The sequence below is a fragment of the Pelodiscus sinensis genome, unplaced genomic scaffold (genome assembly GCF_049634645.1).
Source record: "Pelodiscus sinensis isolate JC-2024 unplaced genomic scaffold, ASM4963464v1 ctg182, whole genome shotgun sequence".
NCBI lineage: Eukaryota > Metazoa > Chordata > Testudines > Trionychidae > Pelodiscus > Pelodiscus sinensis.
The window spans coordinates 133776-154170 of NW_027465826.1; the positions used below are offsets into that span (position 1 = coordinate 133776).

Sequence of the window (20395 nt, forward strand, 5' to 3'; positions counted from 1 at the left end):
CCCCTCACCCACTGTGTGCACTAACCCGGCCCCTCCCCTCACCCGCCGTGTGCGCTAACCTGGCCCCTCCCCTCACCCGCCGTGTGCGCTAACCCGGCCCCTCCCCTCACCCGCCGTGTGCACTAACCCGGCCCCTCCCCTCACCCGCCGTGTGCGCTAACCCGGCCCCTCCCCTCACCCGCCGTGTGTGCTAACCTGGCCCCTCTCCTCACCCGCCGTGTGCACTAACCCGGCCCCTCCCCTCACCCGCCGTGTGCGCTAACCTGGCCCCTCCCCTCACCCGCCGTGTGTGCTAACCTGGCCCCTCTCCTCACCCGCCGTGTGCACTAACCCGGCCCCTCCCCTCACCCGCCGTGTGCGCTAACCTGGCCCCTCCCCCTGCCCACTGCTGACCTGGGCCAGTTCTGTCTCTCCCCCCCACCCACTCCAGGGGAGAAGGTGATGGCGGACGATGAGTTCACGCAGGATCTCTTCCGTTTCCTGCAGCTGATGTGCGAGGGTCACAACAACGGTACGGCCGGGAGGGGGCGGGGCTGAGCCCCTGGGGCCGGCCGGGCGGGAGGGGGCGGGGGGCAGAGCCCCTGGGGCCGGGCGGGAGGGGGCGGGGCTGAGCCCCAGGGGCCGGCCGGGCGGGAGGGGGCGGGGGGCAGAGCCTTTGGGGCCGGGCAGGAGGGGGCGGGGCTGAGCCCCTGGGGCCGGCCGGGCGGGAGGGGGCGGGGGGCAGAGCCCCTGGGGCCGGGCGGGAGGGGGCGGGGCTGAGCCCCAGGGGCCGGCCGGGCGGGAGGGGGCGGGGGGCAGAGCCCCTGGGGCCGGGCGGGAGGGGGCGGGGCTGAGCCCCAGGGGCCGGCCGGGCGGGAGGGGGCGGGGGGCAGAGCCCCTGGGGCCGGGCGGGAGGGGGCGGGGCTGAGCCCCAGGGGCCGGCCGGGCGGGAGGGGGCGGGGGGCAGAGCCTTTGGGGCCGGGCGGGAGGGGGCGGGGCTGAGCCCCAGGGGCCGGCCGGGCGGGAGGGGGCGGGGGGCAGAGCCCCTGGGGCCGGGCGGGAGGGGGCGGGGCTGAGCCCCAGGGGCCGGCCGGGCGGGAGGGGGCGGGGGGCAGAGCCCCAGGGGCCGGCCGGGCGGGAGGGGGCAGGGGGCAGAGCCCCAGGGGCCGGCCGGGCGGGAGGGGGCGGGGGGCAGAGCCCCTGGGGCCGGGCGGGAGGGGGCGGGGCTGAGCCCCAGGGGCCGGCCGGGCGGGAGGGGGCGGGGGGCAGAGCTCCTGGGGCCGGCCGGGGCCCCTGCCCAGGGCTCGGGGCTCAGACCACGTCTCCCCCGGCAGATTTCCAGAACTACCTGCGCACGCAGACGGGCAACACGACCACCGTGAACATCATCATCTGCACCGTGGACTACCTGCTGCGTCTGCAGGTCGGAGCCCCGCCCCTCCCCGCCCCCTCCCCTGCCGGGAGCCCCGCCCCCTCCCCGATGCAGCCCCGCCCCCTCCCCGAGCTCCACCCTTCCCCGGCCGAAGCCCCGCCCCGTCCCGTCCCGTCCCGTCCCGTCCCCGCACCCTCGCCTGCCAGGAGCCCCCTCCCCCTCTGATGCAGCCCCGCCCCCTCCCCGAGCTCCACCCTTCCTCGGCCGGAGCCCCGCCTCCTCCCTGCCCCCTCCCTCGCCGGAGCCCCATTCCTCAATGCTGCCCCCCTCCCCCCCCAACGCAGCCCCGCCCCTCCCCTCCCCTCCACCTCTCCTCGGCTGGAGCCCCGCCCCATCCCTGCCCCCTTCCCTGCCGGAGCCCCTCCCCCACCCCCATCCAGTCCACTGCTGGATCCAATCCCCCACCAGAGCCCCTCCCTATCCCCTGCTGCCCCCTCTCCCTCTGTCCCTGGCCCCCGAGCCCCCCCCCGCTCTTCCAGCCCCCACTACCCCTGCCCAGCCCTGCCCGCCCCCTCCACCTGCAGCCCCCCCCGCCCCGGAGCCCCTTCCCGCCAGCTGCACAGGCACCAGCCGCGCCCCCGCAGCCATGGGGGCCCTGGGTCAGCGCTAACCCTCCCCCAGGAGTCCATCAGCGATTTCTACTGGTACTACTCGGGCAAGGACGTGATCGACGAGCAGGGCAAGAGAAACTTCTCCAAGGCCATGGCGGTGGCCAAGCAGGTCTTCAACAGCCTGACCGAGTACATCCAGGTACGGCCCCGCGCTGCCCCCGAGCCCACCCAGGGGCCCCCCGGCGCTGCCCCCGAGCCCCCCTAGGGCCCCCCGGCGCTGCCCCCAAGCCCACCCAGGGGCCCCCCGGCGCTGCCCCCGAGCCCACCCAGGGGCCCCCCGGCGCTGCCCCCGAGCCCCCCTAGGGGCCCCCCGGCGCTGCCCCCGAGCCCCCCTAGGGGCCCCCCGGCGCTGCCCCCGAGCCCCCCTAGGGGCCCCCGGCGCTGCCCCCGAGCCCCCCCAGGGGCCCCCCGGCGCTGCCCCCGAGCCCCCCCAGGGCCCCCCGGCGCTGCCCCCGAGCCCCCCTAGGGCCCCCCCGCGCTGCCCCCGAGCCCCCCTAGGGCCCCCCGGCGCTGCCCCCGAGCCCCCCTAGGGCCCCCCGGCACTGCCCCAGAGCCCCCCTAGGGCCCCCCCGGCGCTGCCCCCGAGCCCCCCCGGCACTGCCCTAGAGCCCCTCCGGCGCTGCCCCCCGAGCTCCCCTAGTGCTGCCCCCCTAGGGCCCCCCCGGCGTAACTCCCAGTGTCCCCCCATGCTGCCCCCGGCCTCCCCGGCGTTACCCCCAGAGTCCCCCTATGCTGCCCTCCTGGGGCCCCCCCCCAGCGTTACCCCCAGAGTCCCCCTAGTGCTGCCCTCCTGGGGCCCCCCCCAGCGTTACCCCCAGAGTCCCCCCAGGGCTGCCCCCCCTATTGTTACCCCCCGAGGCGGCTGCATCTCGGCCAGGCGGGGCCCTGGTGACGGGCGCCATCTGCCCCGGCAGGGCCCGTGCACGGGGAACCAGCAGAGCCTGGCGCACAGCCGGCTGTGGGACGCAGTGGTCGGCTTCCTCCACGTCTTCGCCCACATGATGATGAAGCTGGCTCAGGTACAGCCGCGGCTGCCCCGGGCAGGGGGGGTCGTGCCCCGAGGGGCTTGCCCAGTGTCAGGCGGGGGGGGGCGTCGTACCCCGAAGGGTTTGCCCAGCGGGGGGGGGGTCGTGCCCCGAGGGGTGTGCCCGGGGGTGGGGGGGGTTCGGGCCCCGAGGGGCGTGCCCGGGGGCGGGGGGGGGCGGGGGTCGTGCCCCGAGGGGCGGGCCCGGGGGCGGGGGGGGGGTCGGGCCCCGAGGGGCGTGCCCGGGGGCGGGGGGGGTCGGGGGTCGTGCCCCGAGGGGCGGGCCCGGGGGCGGGGGGGGTCGGGCCCCGAGGGGCGTGGCCGGGGCCTGGGGGGGGGGTCGGGCCCCGAGGGGCATGCCCGGGGGCGGGGGGGGTCGTGTCCCGAGGGGCGTGGCTGGGGGGGGGTCATGCCCCGAGGGGCGTGCCCAGGGGCGGGGGGGGGGTTGTGCCCCGAGGGGCGTGCCCAGGGCGGGGCTCTCGGGTCCGGGGGGAGCCAGACGCGCCGTCCCCCGGCTCTGAGGACGTCGGTGCCGGCTCCGTCGCCAGCTGCCGCAGGGTGCATTTCCGCCGCCTGCGAGGACGGTTCCCAGGGACCCGGCGCGGCACAGACTGGGCAGCGCAGCCCCGAGCCAGTGAGATCCGGCCCCCCAGCTGCCCCCCCTTCCTTCAGCTTCCCGGGCACAAGGGGCCAGTTGGTCACCCCCCCCTCCCCCGGGCCAGTGTCGCTCTCAACCCAAAATCCCCATGTCCCTGGAGGGAAACTGAGGCACGCCCGTGCAGTTGCCATGGGCTGGTAGAAATCACACGGAGTGAACAGAGCAAACACAACCCCTTCAACCCCCCCATGTGTGTTCTCATCCAGGGACGGGGCCCCCCCTTGCGTCTCATCCGGGGCTGGGCCCCCCCGTTGCTGCTTCTCATCAGCTGCTGGGCCCAGCCCCTCCCCCAACCTGAGCTCTGGCTGGGGGGGCTAGTGGAGCCGGAGATACAGGTTTGGGGTCCAGCCGACGGGCCCCCCAATCTGAGTCTGGTCGTGGGCGTGTGGGGGGTGGGCAGGCACCTTTCACCCCTTTCACTGCCTACTAACCCCTCGCTCGCCCGCCCCTCCCTTCCCCGAGCCGCGGCAGCGCTTTGGGGGTTCCCTGAGCCCCCCATTTTTGTATTTCTCCGTCTCGCCTTCCTTTGTGAGCCACGTCCCCGGGGTCCATGCAGCCCCAGGCCGGAGGGCTGGCCCCACAGGGCACAGGGGCAGTGTGGTCACGGGGGTTGGGGTGTGGGGCACGCGGGCCCCTTGTCCGTCCGGCCACGGAGAACCCCCCGCCCGAGACAGCCCGTTAGGTGCCCCCCGTCTGCTCCTTCCCAGCTCCCGCGGCGCTCGAGTCGCCCTGGGCGCCGGAGCCGAGCGCGCTGCTGCTGCCACGACTCGGCCGCCGGCTCCGGATCCCGTCCGGCGGGGACGGCCGCTGCCCCCTGCGCAGGACGGGTCACGGGCCGGGCCCCCTACGCCAGGCCCCTTGGGCTCGTCCCGCGGGCCCCCCTCCCCCGCTACGACCCCCCCCGGACGTCTCTCCTCCCCCGCTACGACCCCCCCGGACGTCTCTCCTCCCCAGCTACGACCCCCCCCCGGACGTCTCTCCTCCCCCGCTACGACCCCCCCCGGACGTCTCTCCTCCCCCGCTACGACCCCCCCCGGACGTCTCTCCTCCCCCGCTACGACCCCCCCGGACGTCTCTCCTCCCCAGCTACGACCCCCCCCCGGACGTCTCTCCTCCCCCGCTACGACCCCCCCCCGGACGTCTCTCCTCCCCCGCTACGACCCCCCCCCCGGACGTCTCTCCTCCCCCGCTACGACCCCCCCCCGGACGTCTCTCCTCCCCCGCTACGACCCCCCCCGGACGTCTCTCCTCCCCCGCTACGACCCCCCCCCGGACGTCTCTCCTCCCCCGCTACGACCCCCCCCCGGACGTCTCTCCTCCCCAGCTACGACCCCCCCCCCGGACGTCTCTCCTCCCCCGCTACGACCCCCCCCCGGACGTCTCTCCTCCCCCGCTACGACCCCCCCCGGACGTCTCTCCTCCCCCGCTACGACCCCCCCGGACGTCTCTCCTCCCCAGCTACGACCCCCCCCCGGACGTCTCTCCTCCCCCGCTACGACCCCCCCCGGACGTCTCTCCTCCCCCGCTACGACCCCCCCCCGGACGTCTCTCCTCCCCCGCTACGACCCCCCCCCGGACGTCTCTCCTCCCCCGCTACGACCCCCGCCCCCCCGGACGTCTCTCCTCCCCCGCTACGACCCCACCCCCCTGGACGTCTCTCCTCCCGCCCTCCTGCGCTCCAACCCCCGTCCGTCTGTCCGCCCTCCTGTGCTCTGCCCCCCCCGTCCGTCTGTCCGCCCTCCTGCGCTCCAACCCCCGTCTGTCTGTCCGCCCTCCTGTGCTCCAACCCCCGTCCGTCTGTCCACCCCTCCTGCGCTCCAACCCCCGTCGTCTGTCCCCCCTCCTGCGCTCCAACCCCCGTCCGTCTGTCCGCCCTCCTGTGCTCTGCCTCCCCCGTCCGTCTGTCCACCCCTCCTGCGCTCCAACCCCCGTCCGTCTGTCCGCCCACCTGTGCTCTGCCCCCCATCTGTCTGTCCCCCCTCCTGTGCTCTGCCCCCCCGTCCGTCTGTCCACCCTCCTGTGCTCCAACCCCCGTCCGTCTGTCCCCCCTCCTGCGCTCCAACCCCCGTCCGTCTGTCCAGCCCTGCACCTGAAAACATGAGGATGAACGGCTCTTGTGCAAGAGGGGGGTGTTGTGCAAAAAGGAGCCGTCTACACAGCCACTTGGGCACAAACATCCCCTAATTAATTATGCAAATTAAGAGGCGCGATATGCTAATCCGCGCTTCATTTGCATAGGCTCTTGCAAAGAAGGAAGCAGCAGGGACTAGCCTTGGAGTGGAGCCGCCCAGGGGTTAGTGTGGGGCGGAGTCTGGGCTCTAGCCCCAGAACCGGCAGAGCAGGGACTAGTGGTTAGAGCAGGTGGAGCCGGGCCTTGTGTGTCTGCTCCTGGCGCCCCTTAGCCCCGCCCCTCCCTGCAGGCGCAGTCAGCTCTGGACCCCACTGCCCCCCGGCCAGCGCAGGCAGGAAAGGAAGCGGCCGGCACGATACAAAAATGCTCCTAAAAATGTTGCTGAATAACATTTTTATTCTGATGTGACAGATGAGCCAGCCGGCCGGACTTCGAAACGGCGTAAGAACCTGTGTGTGGCACGCGCCAGCTCCCGGCCGGCCGCCCCCGCGGCTTGAGTGTCCCGCCCCGCCCGCGCCTCCCCCGCCGCCGCCCCGGCCCGACGCCGCCCCGCCCGCGCCTCCCCCGCCGCCGCCCCGCCCGCGCCTCCCCCTGCCGCCGCCCTGCCCGCGCCTCCCCCCGCCGCCGCCCCGCCCCGCCTCCCCCGCCGCCGCCCCGCCCCGCCCGCGCCTCCCCCGCCGCCGCCCCGGCCCGACGCCGCCCCGCCCGCGCCTCCCCCCCGACGCCGCCCCGCCCGCGCCTCCCCCCGCCGCCGCCCCGCCCTGCCCACGCCTCCACCCGCCGCCGCCCCGCCCGCGCCTCCCCCCGCCGCTGCCCCAACCTGCCCGCGCCTGCCCGCGCCTCCCCCCGCCGCCGCCCCGCCCACGCCCGCGCCTGCCCGCGCCTCCCCCCGCCGCCGCCCCGACCCGCCCGCGCCTGCCCACGCCTCCCCCCGCCGCCGCCCTGCCCGCGCCTCCCCCCGCCCGCACCTCCCCCCGCCGCTGCCCTGCCTGCGCCCTCGCCTCCTGCCACCGCCGCCCCGCCCGCCCTTCCCCCCCCACCGCCGCCCCACCCGCGCCCTCACCTTCCTCCGTCCCTCCCTTCCTCCCTCCCGCCGCCGCCCCCCCTCACCTCCCTCCTCCCTGCCTCCTCTCGCGCCTTCGCCTCCCTCCCCCATCCCTCGGTCCCAGGCCAGACCACGCTGACGCACTAACCGGGTGCGTAACCCAACCCCAGGCAGGGCCTCAGGAAATCCCTTTTTGTGAACCATTCGTCCTGTCTCGGGGAGGGGGATTCACTAGAATCGTTGCCCCGCTGCCCAGTGTGAGCGACCCCCTGCAGCCGCAGCCGGGGGTGACCTGGGTCCGTCTAGGGGAGCCCTCGGTGTGCTGAGCAGGAGAGAGTGTGCGTGTGGGGGGGGGAGAGTGTGGGGGGGTGTGGAGGGGGGACGCAGTGTGTGTGGGGGGGGAGTGTGTGCGTGTGTGGGGGGGAGAGTGTGGGGGGGGTGTGGAGAGGGGACGCAGTGTGTGTGGGGGGGAGTGTGTGGGGGGGAGAGTGTGGGGGGGACGCAGTGTGTGTGGGGGGGGAGTGTGTGCGTGTGGGGGGGGAGAGTGTGGGGGGGACGCAGTGTGTGTGGGGGGGAGTGTGTGCGTGTGTGGGCGGGGTGTGGAGGGGGGACGCAGTGTGTGTGTGGGGGAGTGTGTGCGTGTGGGGGGGGAGAGTGTGGGGGGTGTGGAGGGGGGACGCAGTGTGTGTGGGGGGAGAGTGTGGGGGGTGTGGAGGGGGGACGCAGTGTGTGGGGGGGGAGTGTGTGCGTGTGTGGGAGGGAGAGTGTGGGGGGGTGTGGAGGGAGACACAGTGTGTGTGGGGGCGGGGAGTGTGGGGGGGTGTGGAGGGGGGACGCAGTGTGTGTGGGGGCGGGGAGTGTGGGGGTGTGTGGAGGGGGGACGCAGTGTGTGTGGGGGGAGAGTGTGGGGGTGTGTGGAGGGGGGACGCAGTGTGTGTGGGGGGGAGAGTGTGGGGGTGTGTGGAGGGGGGCACAGTGTGTGTGGGGGGAGAGTGTGGGGGTGTGTGGAGGGGGGACGCAGTGTGTGTGGGGGGGAGAGTGTGGGGGTGTGTGGAGGGGGGACGCAGTGTGTGTGGGGGGGAGAGTGTGGGGGTGTGTGGAGGGGGGACGCAGTGTGTGTGGGGGGGTGTGGAGGGGGGATGCAGTGTGTGTGGGGGGAGTGTGTGCGTGTGTGGGCGGGGTGTGGAGGGGGGAGGCAGTGTGTGTGTGTGTGTGGGCGTGTGTGTGCCCATGCATGTGTATGTAAGTCTGTGTGTGCGTATGGGTGAGTGTGTGCGTGCCCATGTATGTGTTAGTGTGTGCATGTGTATGTAAGTCTGTGTGTGCACGTATGTGTGCATGCGTGTGTATGTGAAGACGCCGTCTCTAACCAGGGCGCTCCCCACACCGGTTCAGGCCCTGGGCCCCCCACCACTGAGCCGGAGGCTGGGCCAGGAGCCGGCGCCCAGAGCCAGCGCGGCCGAGGACGGACGGGGACGACCGCCCAGGCCCTGTGCTCTGGGCCCCAAACCGGGACCACGGGGGGTGGCCCCAGTCCCTGCACCCCCTCAGGACAGCCCTGCAGGCGCCCCCGGTCCCCATCCCCGCTCTGCGCACAGGGGGCCTGCAGGGGGAGGGGGACACCCCTGGCTGTGGCAGCAGCCCCCCCCACCAGCGGCTGGGCCCCGCCTGCAGCCTGAGCCCCTCAAGTGGGGGGTCCCCTGGCCACGCCCCTGCAGCTGGGGGAGGGGCATAGGAGCCAGCCCCCACCCTGCCTGGGCCTGGGCAGGGCCACAGTGGTGCGTGTACCGTAATCCTCCTAGTAGTTGGCCCTGGTGGCTGCTTGTTAGGAGAGCAAAGCCCCGGGTGCGTCTCGTACCTAGGGACCCTCTCCCGGCCGTGCGAGGGCAGCGGCTGGTCTGGCCTGGGTCCCCCGTCTGTGCAGCTGTCTCCCCCCGCCCATGTACCCATCCCCCAGCCAACCAGGCCGTGCCTGCCCTGTAGCACGGGGGCCGGGTGGGCAGCTGGTGCTGCCGTGGCTCAGTGCCCCGTGTTCTGGGGGGGGGGCTCTAGCGATGGCAGCTGCAGGACTCACTGGGCCCCCCCCAGTGCACCCGGAAAAGGGCCTTGGCTCCCAGAAAGGGGCGGCTGCTTGGGGGAGGGGAGCGTCCATACGCACGTCACCAGGTGTGCATTCACCATTGCACACGTGTGTGCACCTAGTGCTGCGGGTTGGGATGTCACATGACATGGCCGTGCATTGCCCAAGCAGCTGAGTGCACAGGGGAGCTCACAGGCATACGAAGATGTGAGTTTGCACGTGCACGCTCACCTGGGGTTGCACCTGCACTGATGCACAAGTTCTTGTGCACACACGAGAGCACGGATGTTCACACACATGCCCGTGCATGGCCACGGTCACAAGCACATGCCTCTGGGCTTTTGCACACGTGCGCCTCCCCGGGGGCTCCCCGACCGGTACCTGCTCTGTAGTTGGGGGGGGCTGGGGACCCCCCGCTAGCGCTGGGCAGGTGGTTTCTGCACCCAAACTCTCTCTTTGTTGCGCTGCCCCTGAGGAGCGTTTCTGGAGCAGGCTGTACCCCGAGGTAAGGGGGGAGGGGCGCGGCCCCTCCCCCGCATGCTCCCTGCACAGCCGCAGGCCGGGGTCCCTGCTCTGGGGCGGGCGGCGAGTGGGGCGCTGAAGGGGTGTCTCTGGCCTGGGGGCCACCCTGCCCGGGGCGGGGATGGTGTAGGGATCCCTCCATCATGCAGCAGGCCCAGGGCAAGGCGGCTCCTGCTGGGGTCAGCAAGTCCGAAGCCCCAGGCCTGGCGAACATGAGGCTGGGCAGCCCTAGGCTCATGTGGGGCCGCAGGTCCATTGGGGCTGGGACCTCCGGTTCCGCTGAGCCACGGAGCGCAGCTTGCAGCTTCCCGCCAGAGACACCGAGGACAGAAAGGGGCATGGTGTGTGGCTTCCGTGCGAGGCCAAGGCCGTGCGTGTGTGGCTTCCGTGCGAGGCCAAGGCCGTGCGTGTGGGTGTGAGGTCCGTGCGAGGCCATGGCCGTGCGTGTGGGCGTGAGGTCCGTGCGAGGCCATGGCCGTGCGTGTGGGCGTGAGGTCCGTGCGAGGCCATGGCCGTGAGTGTGGGCGTGCGGCCCGTGCGAGGCCATGGCCGTGCGTGTGGGCGTGCGGTCCGTGCGAGGCCATGGCCGTGCGTGTGGGCGTGCGGTCCGTGCGAGGCCATGGCCGTGCGTGTGGGCGTGAGGTCCGTGCGAGGCCATGGCCGTGCGTGTGGGCGTGCGGTCCGTGCGAGGCCATGGCCGTGCGTGTGGGCGTGCGGTCCGTGCGAGGCCATGGCCGTGCGTGTGGGCGTGAGGTCCGTGCGAGGCCATAGCCGTGCGTGTGGGCGTGAGGTCCGTGCGAGGCCACGGCCGTGCGTATGTGCGGGGGGGGCTTCTCCCTTCTCATGCTGGTCCCTGTGTCTCTGCAGGACGCCAGCCAGATCGGGCTGCTGAAGGAGCTGCTGGACTTGCAGAAGGACATGGTGGTGATGCTGCTGTCCCTGCTGGAGGGTGGGTCCCGTCTCCCACCCCCTGTCCTGCTCCCTCCCCCCGTCTGTCCATCCCACGTGTGCCCAGCTGCTCCCGTGTCCGTCTGTCCCCCTGTGCACCCGTCTCTCCATCTGTGCGCGTCCGTCCATCCCCGTGTCCTGTCTGCCCGTCCCCGTGTCCGTCTGTCCCCCCGTGCACCCGTCTCTCCGTCCGTCCATCCCCGTGTCCTGTCTGCCCATCCCCGTGTCCTGTCTGCCCGTCCCTGGGCACGCTCCTCTGCCCCCCTGACCCTCTCTCCCGCCCAGGCAACGTGGTGAACGGCACCATCGCGCGGCAGATGGTGGACATGCTGGTGGAGTCGTCCAGCAACGTGGAGATGATCCTCAAGTTCTTCGACATGTTCCTGAAGCTGAAGGACATCGTGGCCTCGGACGCCTTCCGGGACTACCTGAGCGACCCGCGGGGGCTGATCTCCAAGAAGGACTTCCAGAAGGCCATGGACAGCCAGAAGCAGTACACGCCCGCCGAGATCCAGTTCCTGCTCTCCTGCTCCGAGGCCGACGAGAACGAGATGATCGACTACGAGGAGTTCGCCAGCCGCTTCCAGGAGCCGGCCAAGGACATCGGCTTCAACGTGGCCGTGCTGCTCACCAACCTGTCGGAGCACGTGCCCCACGACGGCCGCCTGCGCACCTTCCTGGAGCAGGCCGAGAGCATCCTCACCTACTTCCGGCCCTACCTGGGCCGCATCGAGATCATGGGGGCCAGCAAGCGCATCGAGCGCATCTACTTCGAGATCAGCGAGAGCAACCGGGCCCAGTGGGAGATGCCGCAGGTGCGGGAGTCCAAGCGGCAGTTCATCTTCGACGTGGTCAACGAGGGGGGCGAGGCGGAGAAGATGGAGCTCTTCGTCAGCTTCTGCGAGGACACCATCTTCGAGATGCAGATCGCGGCCCAGATCTCCGAGGAGGAGGCGGGCCAGGAGGAGGAGGAGGAGGAGGAGGCCGAGGGCGGGGAGGGGGCCGAGGTGGAGCCGGCCGCGGGAGCGCCCTCCGAGGCGGCCTCGGCCTTCGGCGAGTTCCTGGAGGGGGCGCTGGACGTCCTGCGCCTCCTCACCTACCGCAACGCGCGGCGCCGGCTCCGGCGCCTCAGGAGGATGACGCTCCGGGAGCTGGCGGTGGGCGTGAGCGCCGGCCTGTCCGCCGCCCTGCTGGGCCTGCTGCTCTTCGTCTCCGGCGCCCTCAAGGGCCTGCTCCTGCTGCTCTGGAGCCTGCTCTTCGGCGGCGGCCTGGTGGAGGGGGCCAAGAAGCTGACGGTGACGGAGCTGCTGGCCAGCATGCCCGACCCCACGCAGGACGAGGTGCACGGGGACCTGGCGCCAGGCGAGGCCGGCGAGGAGGCCGCCGAGGACGGGCAGGCGGCCGAGTTCGCGGAGGCCGGCAAGGAGGAGGCCCCTGACGAGGGGGGGGAGGTCTTCAGGCTGGAGATGAAGAAGGACCCGGGGCACTACCGGGCAGCCGCCCCCGACGCCCCCGGAGGGCTGGGGGACATAGGGGACGCCACGGCCGTGGAGCCGCCCACGCCTGAGGGCTCCCCCATCCTCAAGAGGAAACTGGGGGTACGCTGGGGTGGGGCTTAGGGCTCCGGGACTCTGTCCACGGCTCTGGGACAGGAGTGGGGTCTAGTGGTTAGAGCAGGGGGCTGGGAGCCGGGACGCCTGGGTTCTCTCCCCGGCTCAGGGAGGGCAGTGGGGTCTAGTGGTTAGAGCAGCGGGCTGGGAGCTGGGACTCCTGGGTTCTCTCCCCGGCTCAGGGAGGGCAGTGGGGTCTAGTGGTTAGAACAGCGGGCTGGGAGCCGGGACTCCTGGGTTCTCTCCCCGGCTCAGGGAGGGCAGTGGGGTCTAGTGATTAGAGCAGGGGGCTGGGAGCCAGGACGCCTGGGTTCTCTCCCAGGCTCAGGGAGGGCAGTGGGGTCTAGTGGTTAGAGCAGCAGGCTGGGAGCCAGGACTCCTGGGTTCTCTCCATGGCTCAGGGAGGGCAGTGGGGTCTAGTGGTTAGAACAGCGGGCTGGGAGCCGGGACTCCTGGGTTCTCTCCCCGGCTCAGGGAGGGCAGTGGGGTCTAGTGATTAGAGCAGGGGGCTGGGAGCCAGGACGCCTGGGTTCTCTCCCAGGCTCAGGGAGGGCAGTGGGGTCTAGTGGTTAGAGCAGCAGGCTGGGAGCCGGGACTCCTGGGATCTCTCCCCGGCTCAGGGAGGGCAGTGGGGTCTAGTGGTTAGAGCAGGAGGCTGGGAGCCGGGACCCCGGGGTTCTCTCCCAGGCTCAGGGAGGGCAGTGGGGTCTAGTGGTTAGAGCAGTGGGCTGGGAGCCGGGACTCCTGGGTTCTCTCCCCGGCTCAGGGAGGGCAGTGGGGTCTAGTGGTTAGAGCAGTGGGCTGGGAGCCGGGACTCCTGGGTTCTCTCCCTGGCTCAGGGAGGGCAGTGGGGTCTAGTGGTTAGAGCAGTGGGCTGGGAGCCGGGACTCCTGGGATCTCTCCCTGGCTCAGGGAGGGCAGTGGGGTCTAGTGGGACTCCCAGGTTCGGGAGAGACCCAGGTTCGCATCCCAGCCAGGCCCGCGCTCTGCCTTGGTCCCACGTCCCTGGCCCGACACTGCGGGTCCCTGACACGTGCTCTGTTGTGTCGCTTCCCAGCCGGACGGGGAGGAGACGCTGGAGCCGGAGCCGGAGCCGATGGCGGAGCTGCCCGAGGAGGCTGAGAAGGCCGAGTGAGTGGGGGCAGGGCGCTGTGGAGGGGTGCTGGGTCCCAGCAAGACAGGCCTGCCCCACCCCTCCCCCAGCGGTGTACCCCCACCCTGGCCAGGGGCTGCTCCCCAGCGTGGGGGGAGGGGCGCACACCCGACTTACCCGCTGCCCCCGCAGCACGGAGAACGGGGAGAAGGGGCCGGAGGCAGCGGCAGCCCCCCAGGACACAGAGGCCGAGGCCCCCAGGACACAGCAGAGGAAGGCGTCCGCCCCACGGGAGCGCAAAGAGGAGCCGCCTGCCGCAGGCTCGGAGGTCTGGGCTGAGCTGGAGATCCAGAGGGTCAAGTTCCTGGTAGGTGGGGGCGGGGCGGGGCGGGGGGGGGGGGCTGGCTCCGGTCCGGGCTCAGACAGGTGCCGACCTGCTCTGTCCTTTCAGAACTACCTGTCCCGCAACTTCTACAACCTGCGCTTCCTGGCCCTCTTCCTGGCCTTCGCCATCAACTTCATCCTGCTCTTCTACAAGGTCAGCTCGGGCCGGGAGGCAGGGCCAGTGGTTAGAGCAGGGGGCTGGGAGCCAGGGGTCCTGGGTCCTGGCAGGGAGCGGGGGCTAGTGGTTACAGCAGAGAAGGGGCTGGGAGCCAGGGGTCCTGCGTCCTGGCAGGGAGCGGGGGCTAGTGGTTACAGCAGAGAAGGGGCCGGGAGGCAGGGCCAGTGGTTAGAGCAGGGGGCTGGGAGCCAGGGGTCCTGGGTCCCGGCAGGGAGCGGGGGCTAGTGGTTACAGCAGAGAAGGGGCCGGGAGGCAGGGCCAGTGGTTAGAGCAGGGGGCTGGGAGCCAGGGGTCCTGGGTCCTGGCAGGGAGCAGGGGCTAGTGGTTACAGCAGAGAAGGGGCCGGGAGGCAGGGCCAGTGGTTAGAGCAGGGGGCTGGGAGCCAGGGGTCCTGGGTCCTGGCAGAGAGCGGGGGCTAGTGGTTACAGCAGAGAAGGGGCTGGGAGCCAGGGGTCCTGGGTCCTGGCAGGGAGCGGGGGCTAGTGGTTACAGCAGAGAAGGGGCTGGGAGCCAGGGGTCCTGGGTCCTGGCAGGGAGCAGGGGCTAGTGGTTACAGCAGAGAAGGGGCTGGGAGGCAGGGCCAGTGGTTAGAGCAGGGGGCTGGGAGCCAGGGGTCCTGCATCCTGGCGGGGAGCGGGGGCTAGTGGTTACAGCAGAGAAGGGGCTGGGAGGCAGGGCCAGTGGTTAGAGCAGGGGGCTGGGAGCCAGGGGTCCTGGGTCCTGGCAGGGAGCGGGGGCTAGTGGTTACAGCAGAGAAGGGGCTGGGAGGCAGGGCCAGTGGTTAGAGCAGGGGGCTGGGAGCCAGGGGTCCTGGGTCCTGGCAGGGAGCAGGGGCTAGTGGTTACAGCAGAGAAGGGGCTGGGAGCCAGGGCCAGTGGTTAGAGCAGGGGGCTGGGAGCCAGGGGTCCTGCATCCTGGCGGGGAGCAGGGGCTAGTGGTTACAGCACGGGGCTCCTGGACTCTGGGATTGGAGGTGGGGCTCCCAGCGGCCCTGCCCCAAGCCGTCCCTGCCCTGCAGGTGTCGGACTCCCCGCCCGGCGAGGAGGAGCTGGAGGGCTCCGCCCTGGCGGAGGACCTGGCCGGGGGCTCGGGCGTCGGGGCCAGCGGCGAGGGGGCCGGGGAGGACGAGGAGGACAGCGTGGTCTATTTCTTCCTGGAGGAGAGCACTGGCTACATGCAGCCCACGCTGCAGTTCCTGTCCATCACCCACACGCTCGTGGCCTTCCTCTGCATCATCGGCTACAACTGCCTCAAGGTGCGAGCCGGGCCACGCCCACCCACGGGGCCACGCCCACCTGCCACGGGGACTAGGTTGCCACATGGGTTAACAAGAAATACCGAACACCCCTCCCCCCCAAAAAACCAAAACCACCGGGAAAACATTCTGTTGAGGGAAAAAAAAAGGGGGGGGGGTGACCAAAGCAAAAAAAAAGGGCGCTGTGCCTTTAAATGGCCCCGCCCCGCCCCCCCCCCCGCCCCGCCCCACACAGCAGGGGAAGGTCCCCACCGGGCTTCCCGCACCGTGTCCGGGATTTTCTGGTTTCTTTACTGGGGCCAAGCCCCTTCCAATCTCCTCAGGCTGCAGGGCAGGGAGCCACGCCCGCCAGCCACGGGCCACCCCCCACTGGGCTGTGCCCACCAGGCCACGCCCCGACCACAGGCAGGGGGCGATTGCTGCTGCGAGGTACCGCACGGCCCGGGTTCTGTGGCAGCGAAGGGGGGGCCAGGCAGCCTCAGACCCCGGCACTCGGCTTAGTCTCCTCCACGTTTTCCCAGCCGAGACCGACCCTTCCCTCTCCGGTGAGAGCCGGTCGGGCCACGGGCCGCACATGGGGGCCCTCAGGGCGCCCCCCGCTGGGCCGTGCTTCCAGACAGAGGCCAGCAGGGGTCACTGCAGCGCCAGCCCAAGCCCAGCGCGTGGCCCAGCCCCCATGTCACACGGGGCCACGCCCACCTGCAGGGCCACGCCCACCCCCGGGGCCACGCCCACCTGCCGGGCCACGCCCACCCCCGGGGCCACGCCCACCTGCCCGCCCTCCCGCAGGTGCCGCTGGTGATTTTCAAGCGGGAGAAGGAGCTGGCCCGCAAGCTGGAGTTCGACGGGCTCTACATCACGGAGCAGCCCGAGGACGACGACATCAAGGGCCAGTGGGACCGGCTGGCGCTGAACACGCCGTACGTGGGCCCCTGCCAGCGCCCCCTGCTGGGGCCGGGCCTCCCCCATCTCCCCTGGCAGCCCCCCGACGTGAAGGGGGTGCTCCCCCCCTCCGGCCCCCCCTCACCCTGCCTCTTGCTGTCCCCTCGCCAGGTCCTTCCCCAGCAACTACTGGGACAAATTCGTCAAGAGGAAGGTGAGTCCCTTGCACGGTGGGGGGGGGGGGGGGGAGGGGAGCCAGGCACGGGGCCTTGGGGGGGAGGAGAGGGGAGCCGGGCACGGGGCCTTGGGGGGGAGGGGAGGGGAGCCGGGCACGGGGCCTTGGGGGGGAGGAGAGGGGAGCCGGGCACGGGGCCTTGGGGGGCAGGGGAGGGGAGCCGGGCACGGGGCCTTGGGGGGCAGGGGAGGGGAGCCGGGCACGGGGCCTTGGGGGGCAGGGGAGGGGAGCCGGGCACGGGGCCTTGGGGGGCAGGGGAGGGGAGGGGAGCCGGGCACGGGGCCTTGGGGGGAGGGGAGGGGAGCCGGGCACGGGGCCTTGGGGGGGAGGAGAGGGGAGCCGGGCACGGGGCCTTGGGGGGCAGGGGAGGGGAGCCGGACACGGGGCCTTGGGGGGCAGGGGAGGGGAGCCGGGCACGGGGCCTTGGGGGGCAGGGGAGGGGAGGGGAGCCGGGCACGGGGCCTTGGGGGGAGGGGAGGGGATCCGGGCACGGGGCCTTGGGGGGAGGGGAGGGGAGGGGAGCCGGGCACGGGGCCTTGGGGGGAGGGGAGGGGAGGGGATCCGGGCACGGGGCCTTGGGGGGAGGGGAGGGGAGGGGAGCCGGGCACGGGGCCTTGGGGGGAGGGGAGGGGAGGGGAGCCGGGCACGGGGCTTTGGGGGGGAGGGGAGGGGATCCGGGCACGGGGCCTTGGGGGGAGGGGAGGGGAGGGGAGCCGGGCACGGGGCTTTGGGGGGGAGGGGAGGGGAGCCGGGCACGGGGCCTTGGGGGAGGGGAGGGGAGGGGAGCCAGGCACGGGGCTTTGGGGGGGAGGGGAGGGGAGCCGGGCACGGGGCCTTTCCCGAGGGGCGGGGGAGCTCCCATCTGGCCCCTGGATGTCGCTCTGCCCCCCAGGTGCTGGAGAAATACGGCGACATCTACGGGCGGGAGCGGATCGCGGAGCTGCTGGGCATGGACTTGGCCAGCCTGGAGATCAGCGCCCAGAGCGAGCGCAAGCCCCCGCCTGACAAGTCCCTGCTGACCTGGTGAGGGGACGGGGCTGGGGAGGGGGTGGGCTGGGGGGAGATTCATAAGGCGGGGGGGCAACATGCCCCCACTCTCATCCCCCTCCCCCCCGCACAGGGTCATGTCCATCGACATCAAGTACCAGCTCTGGAAGTTCGGAGTCATCTTCACCGACAACGTGAGTGCGAGCGGGGGGGACAGGCGGGGGCTAGGAGATAGGGCGGGGAGCTAAGGGCAGGCGGGGGGGAGGCAGGCGGCTAGGGGGCAGGCAGGGGGCTAGGAGGTAGGGTAGGGGTGCTAAGGGGCAGGCTGGGGGGCAGGCAGGCGGCTAGGGGGCTAGAAGGTAGGGTGGGGAGCTATGGGGCAGGCAGGGGGGCTGGCGGGGGCAGGCAGGCGGCTAGGGGGCAGGCAGGGGGCTAGGAGGTAGGGCGGGGGGCTAAGGGGTAGGCTGGGGGGCAGAGCGGGGTGCTAGGAGGTAGGGCAGGGGCTAAGGGGTAGGCTGGGGGGCAGTCAGGCGGCTAGGGGGCAGGCAGGGGGCTAGGAGGTAGGGCAGGGGGCTAAGGGGTAGGCTGGGGGGCAGAGCGGGGTGCTAGGAGGTAGGGCAGGGGGCTAAGGGGCAGGCTGGGGGGCAGTCAGGCGGCTAGGGGGCAGGCAGGGGGCTAGGAGGTAGGGCGGGGGGCTGGGGGACAAGGGGGCAGAGCGGGGGGGCGGGGAGCATGCGGGCGAGCGGGGGCCAGGTGGAGGAAGGGGAGGGGCCAGGGGGCGGGGGCTGTGGCAGTTGAGTGGAGCAGGCCGGGACCAGATGCCCCGGTGAGGGGCGCCCGCGAGGAGGTGCCCCACCCCCACCCCTGCCCTTTCCCGCAGTCCTTCCTCTACCTGGCCTGGTACATGGTCATGTCCCTGCTGGGTCACTACAACAACTTCTTCTTCGCCGCCCACCTGCTGGACATCGCCATGGGGGTGAAGACGCTGCGCACCATCCTGTCCTCCGTCACCCACAACGGCAAGCAGGTGGGCGGGATGCCCAGTGCCGGCCCTGGGGCCCCAGTGAGAGGGGCAGGGGGGCGGGGCCCTGGTGCCCCAGTGAGAGGGGCGGGGGGGGCGGGGCAGGGGGGCAGGGGCCCTGGTACCCCAGTGAGAGGGGCAGGGGGGCGGGGGCCCTGGTGCCCCAGTGAGAGGGGCGGGGGGCGGGGCAGGGGGGCGGGGCCCTGGTGCCCCAGTGAGAGGGGCGGGGCAGGGGGCGGGGCCCTGGTGCCCCAGTGAGAGGGGCGGGGAGCGGGGCAGGCGGGCGCTCGTCCCTGGGGCCCCAGTGAGAGGGGCGGGGGGCGGGGCAGGCGGGCGCTCGGCCCTGGTGCCCCAGTGAGAGGGGCGGGGCAGGGGGGCGGGGCCCTGGTGCCCCAGTGAGAGGGGCGGGGGGCGGGGCCCTGGTACCCCAGTGAGAGGGGCAGGGGGGCGGGGCAGGAGGGCGGGGCCCTGGGGCCCCAGTGAGAGGGGCGGGGGGCGGGGCAGGGGGCGGGGCCCTGGTGCCCCAGTGAGAGGGGCGGGGCAGGGGGGCGGGGCCCTGGTGCCCCAGTGAGAGGGGCGGGGCAGGGGGCGGGGCCCTGGGGCCCCAGTGAGAGGGGCGGGGCAGGGGGGGCGGGGCCCTGGGGCCCCAGTGAGAGGGGCGGGGCAGGGGGCGGGGCCCTGGGGCCCCAGTGAGAGGGGCGGGGGGCGGGGCAGGGGGCGGGGCGGGCGGGCGCTCAGCCCTGGTACCCCCGCGGGCGCTCCGGGGCCTGGTGCCAGCTCTCGGCGCCCCCAGCTGCTGATGACGGTGGGGCTGCTGGCCGTGGTCGTCTACCTCTACACCGTGGTGGCCTTCAACTTCTTCCGCAAGTTCTACAACAAGAGCGAGGACGAGGACGAGCCGGACATGAAGTGCGACGACATGATGACAGTGAGCGGGGGGCCGGGGCTGCCCGGGGGGCTGGGGGGCGGCTCCGGGCCCGGCTGAAGGCCCCGTGTCTCCCCAGTGCTACCTGTTCCACATGTACGTGGGGGTGCGGGCGGGCGGGGGGCATCGGGGACGAGATCGAGGACCCGGCCGGCGACGAGTACGAGCTCTACCGCGTGGTCTTCGACATCACCCTTCTTCTTCTTCGTCATCGTCATCCTGCTGGCCATCATCCAGGGTGAGCCGTGGGGCGCGGGCCGTCAGCTGGGGGGCCGTGCTGGGGGCGGTACCGGGTTCGGGGGCCGTCAGCTGGGGGGGGCCCGTGCTGGGGCGGTACCGGGTTCGGGGGCCGTCAGCTGGGGGGGGCCGTGCTGGGGCGGTACCCGGGTTCGGGGGCCGTCAGCTGGGGGGGCCGTGCTGGGGCGGTACCGGGTTCGGGGGCCGTCAGCTGGGGGGGGCCGTGCTGGGGAGGTACCGGGTTCGGGGGCCGTCAGCTGGGGGGCCGTGCTGGGGCGGTACCGGGTTCGGGGGCCGTCAGCTGGGGGGGGCCGTGCTGGGGCGGTACCCGGGTTCGGGGGCCGTCAGCTGGGGGGGGCCGTGCTGGGGAGGTACCGGGTTCGGGGGCCGTCAGCTGGGGGGGGGCCGTGCTGGGGAGGTACCGGGTTCGGGGGCCGTCAGCTGGGGGGGGGCCGTGCTGGGGAGGTACCGGGTTCGGGGGCCGTCAGCTGGGGGGGGGCCGTGCTGGGGAAGGTACCGGGTTCGGGGGCCGTCAGCTGGGGGGGGGCCGTGCTGGGGCGTGGTACCGGGTTCGGGGGCCGTCAGCTGGGGGGGGGCCGTGCTGGGGAGGTACCGGGTTCGGGGGCCGTCAGCTGGGGGGGGCCGTGCTGGGGCGGTACCGGGTTCGGGGGCCGTCAGCTGGGGGGGGGCCGTGCTGGGGGAGGTACCGGGTTCGGGGGCCGTCAGCTGGGGGGGGCCGTGCTGGGGCGGTACCGGGTTCGGGGGCCGTCAGCTGGGGGGGGGGCCGTGCTGGGGGCGGTACCGGGTTCGGGGGCCGTCAGCTGGGGGGGGCCGTGCTGGGGAGGTACCGGGTTCGGGGGCCGTCAGCTGGGGGGGGGGCCGTGCTGGGGAGGTACCGGGTTCGGGGGCCGTCAGCTGGGGGGGGCCGTGCTGGGGAGGTACCGGGTTCGGGGGCCGTCAGCTGGGGGGGGGGCCGTGCTGGGGAGGTACCGGGTTCGGGGGCCGTCAGCTGGGGGGGGGCCGTGCTGGGGAGGTACCGGGTTCGGGGGCCGTCAGCTGGGGGGGGGCCGTGCTGGGGAGGTACCGGGTTCGGGGGGCCGTCAGCTGGGGGGGGGCCGTGCTGGGGGAGGTGTACCGGGTTCGGGGGCCGTCAGCTGG

General features: G+C 73.2%; 1 protein-coding gene across 1 annotated transcript in view; it reads left to right on the top strand.

Annotated features, from left to right (window-relative positions):
- The window catches only part of RYR1 (ryanodine receptor 1), a gene marked incomplete at its 3' end in the record, with an annotated part of 133229 nt that extends 113991 nt beyond the window's left edge, over nt 1-19238 (top strand). Inside the window, 20 exon segments of the mRNA XM_075914612.1 lie at nt 431-511; nt 1314-1402; nt 2033-2161; nt 2937-3041; nt 6247-6276; nt 10350-10431; nt 10716-12028; nt 13098-13171; nt 13326-13500; nt 13585-13671; nt 14714-14950; nt 15740-15870; nt 16004-16046; nt 16960-17090; nt 17188-17248; nt 17935-18081; nt 18869-19003; nt 19080-19118; nt 19120-19194; nt 19196-19238. Of these exon segments, the coding sequence (XP_075770727.1) occupies nt 431-511; nt 1314-1402; nt 2033-2161; nt 2937-3041; nt 6247-6276; nt 10350-10431; nt 10716-12028; nt 13098-13171; nt 13326-13500; nt 13585-13671; nt 14714-14950; nt 15740-15870; nt 16004-16046; nt 16960-17090; nt 17188-17248; nt 17935-18081; nt 18869-19003; nt 19080-19118; nt 19120-19194; nt 19196-19238 (3207 nt within the window).
- Between the last annotated feature and the right edge of the window lie 1157 nt (nt 19239-20395).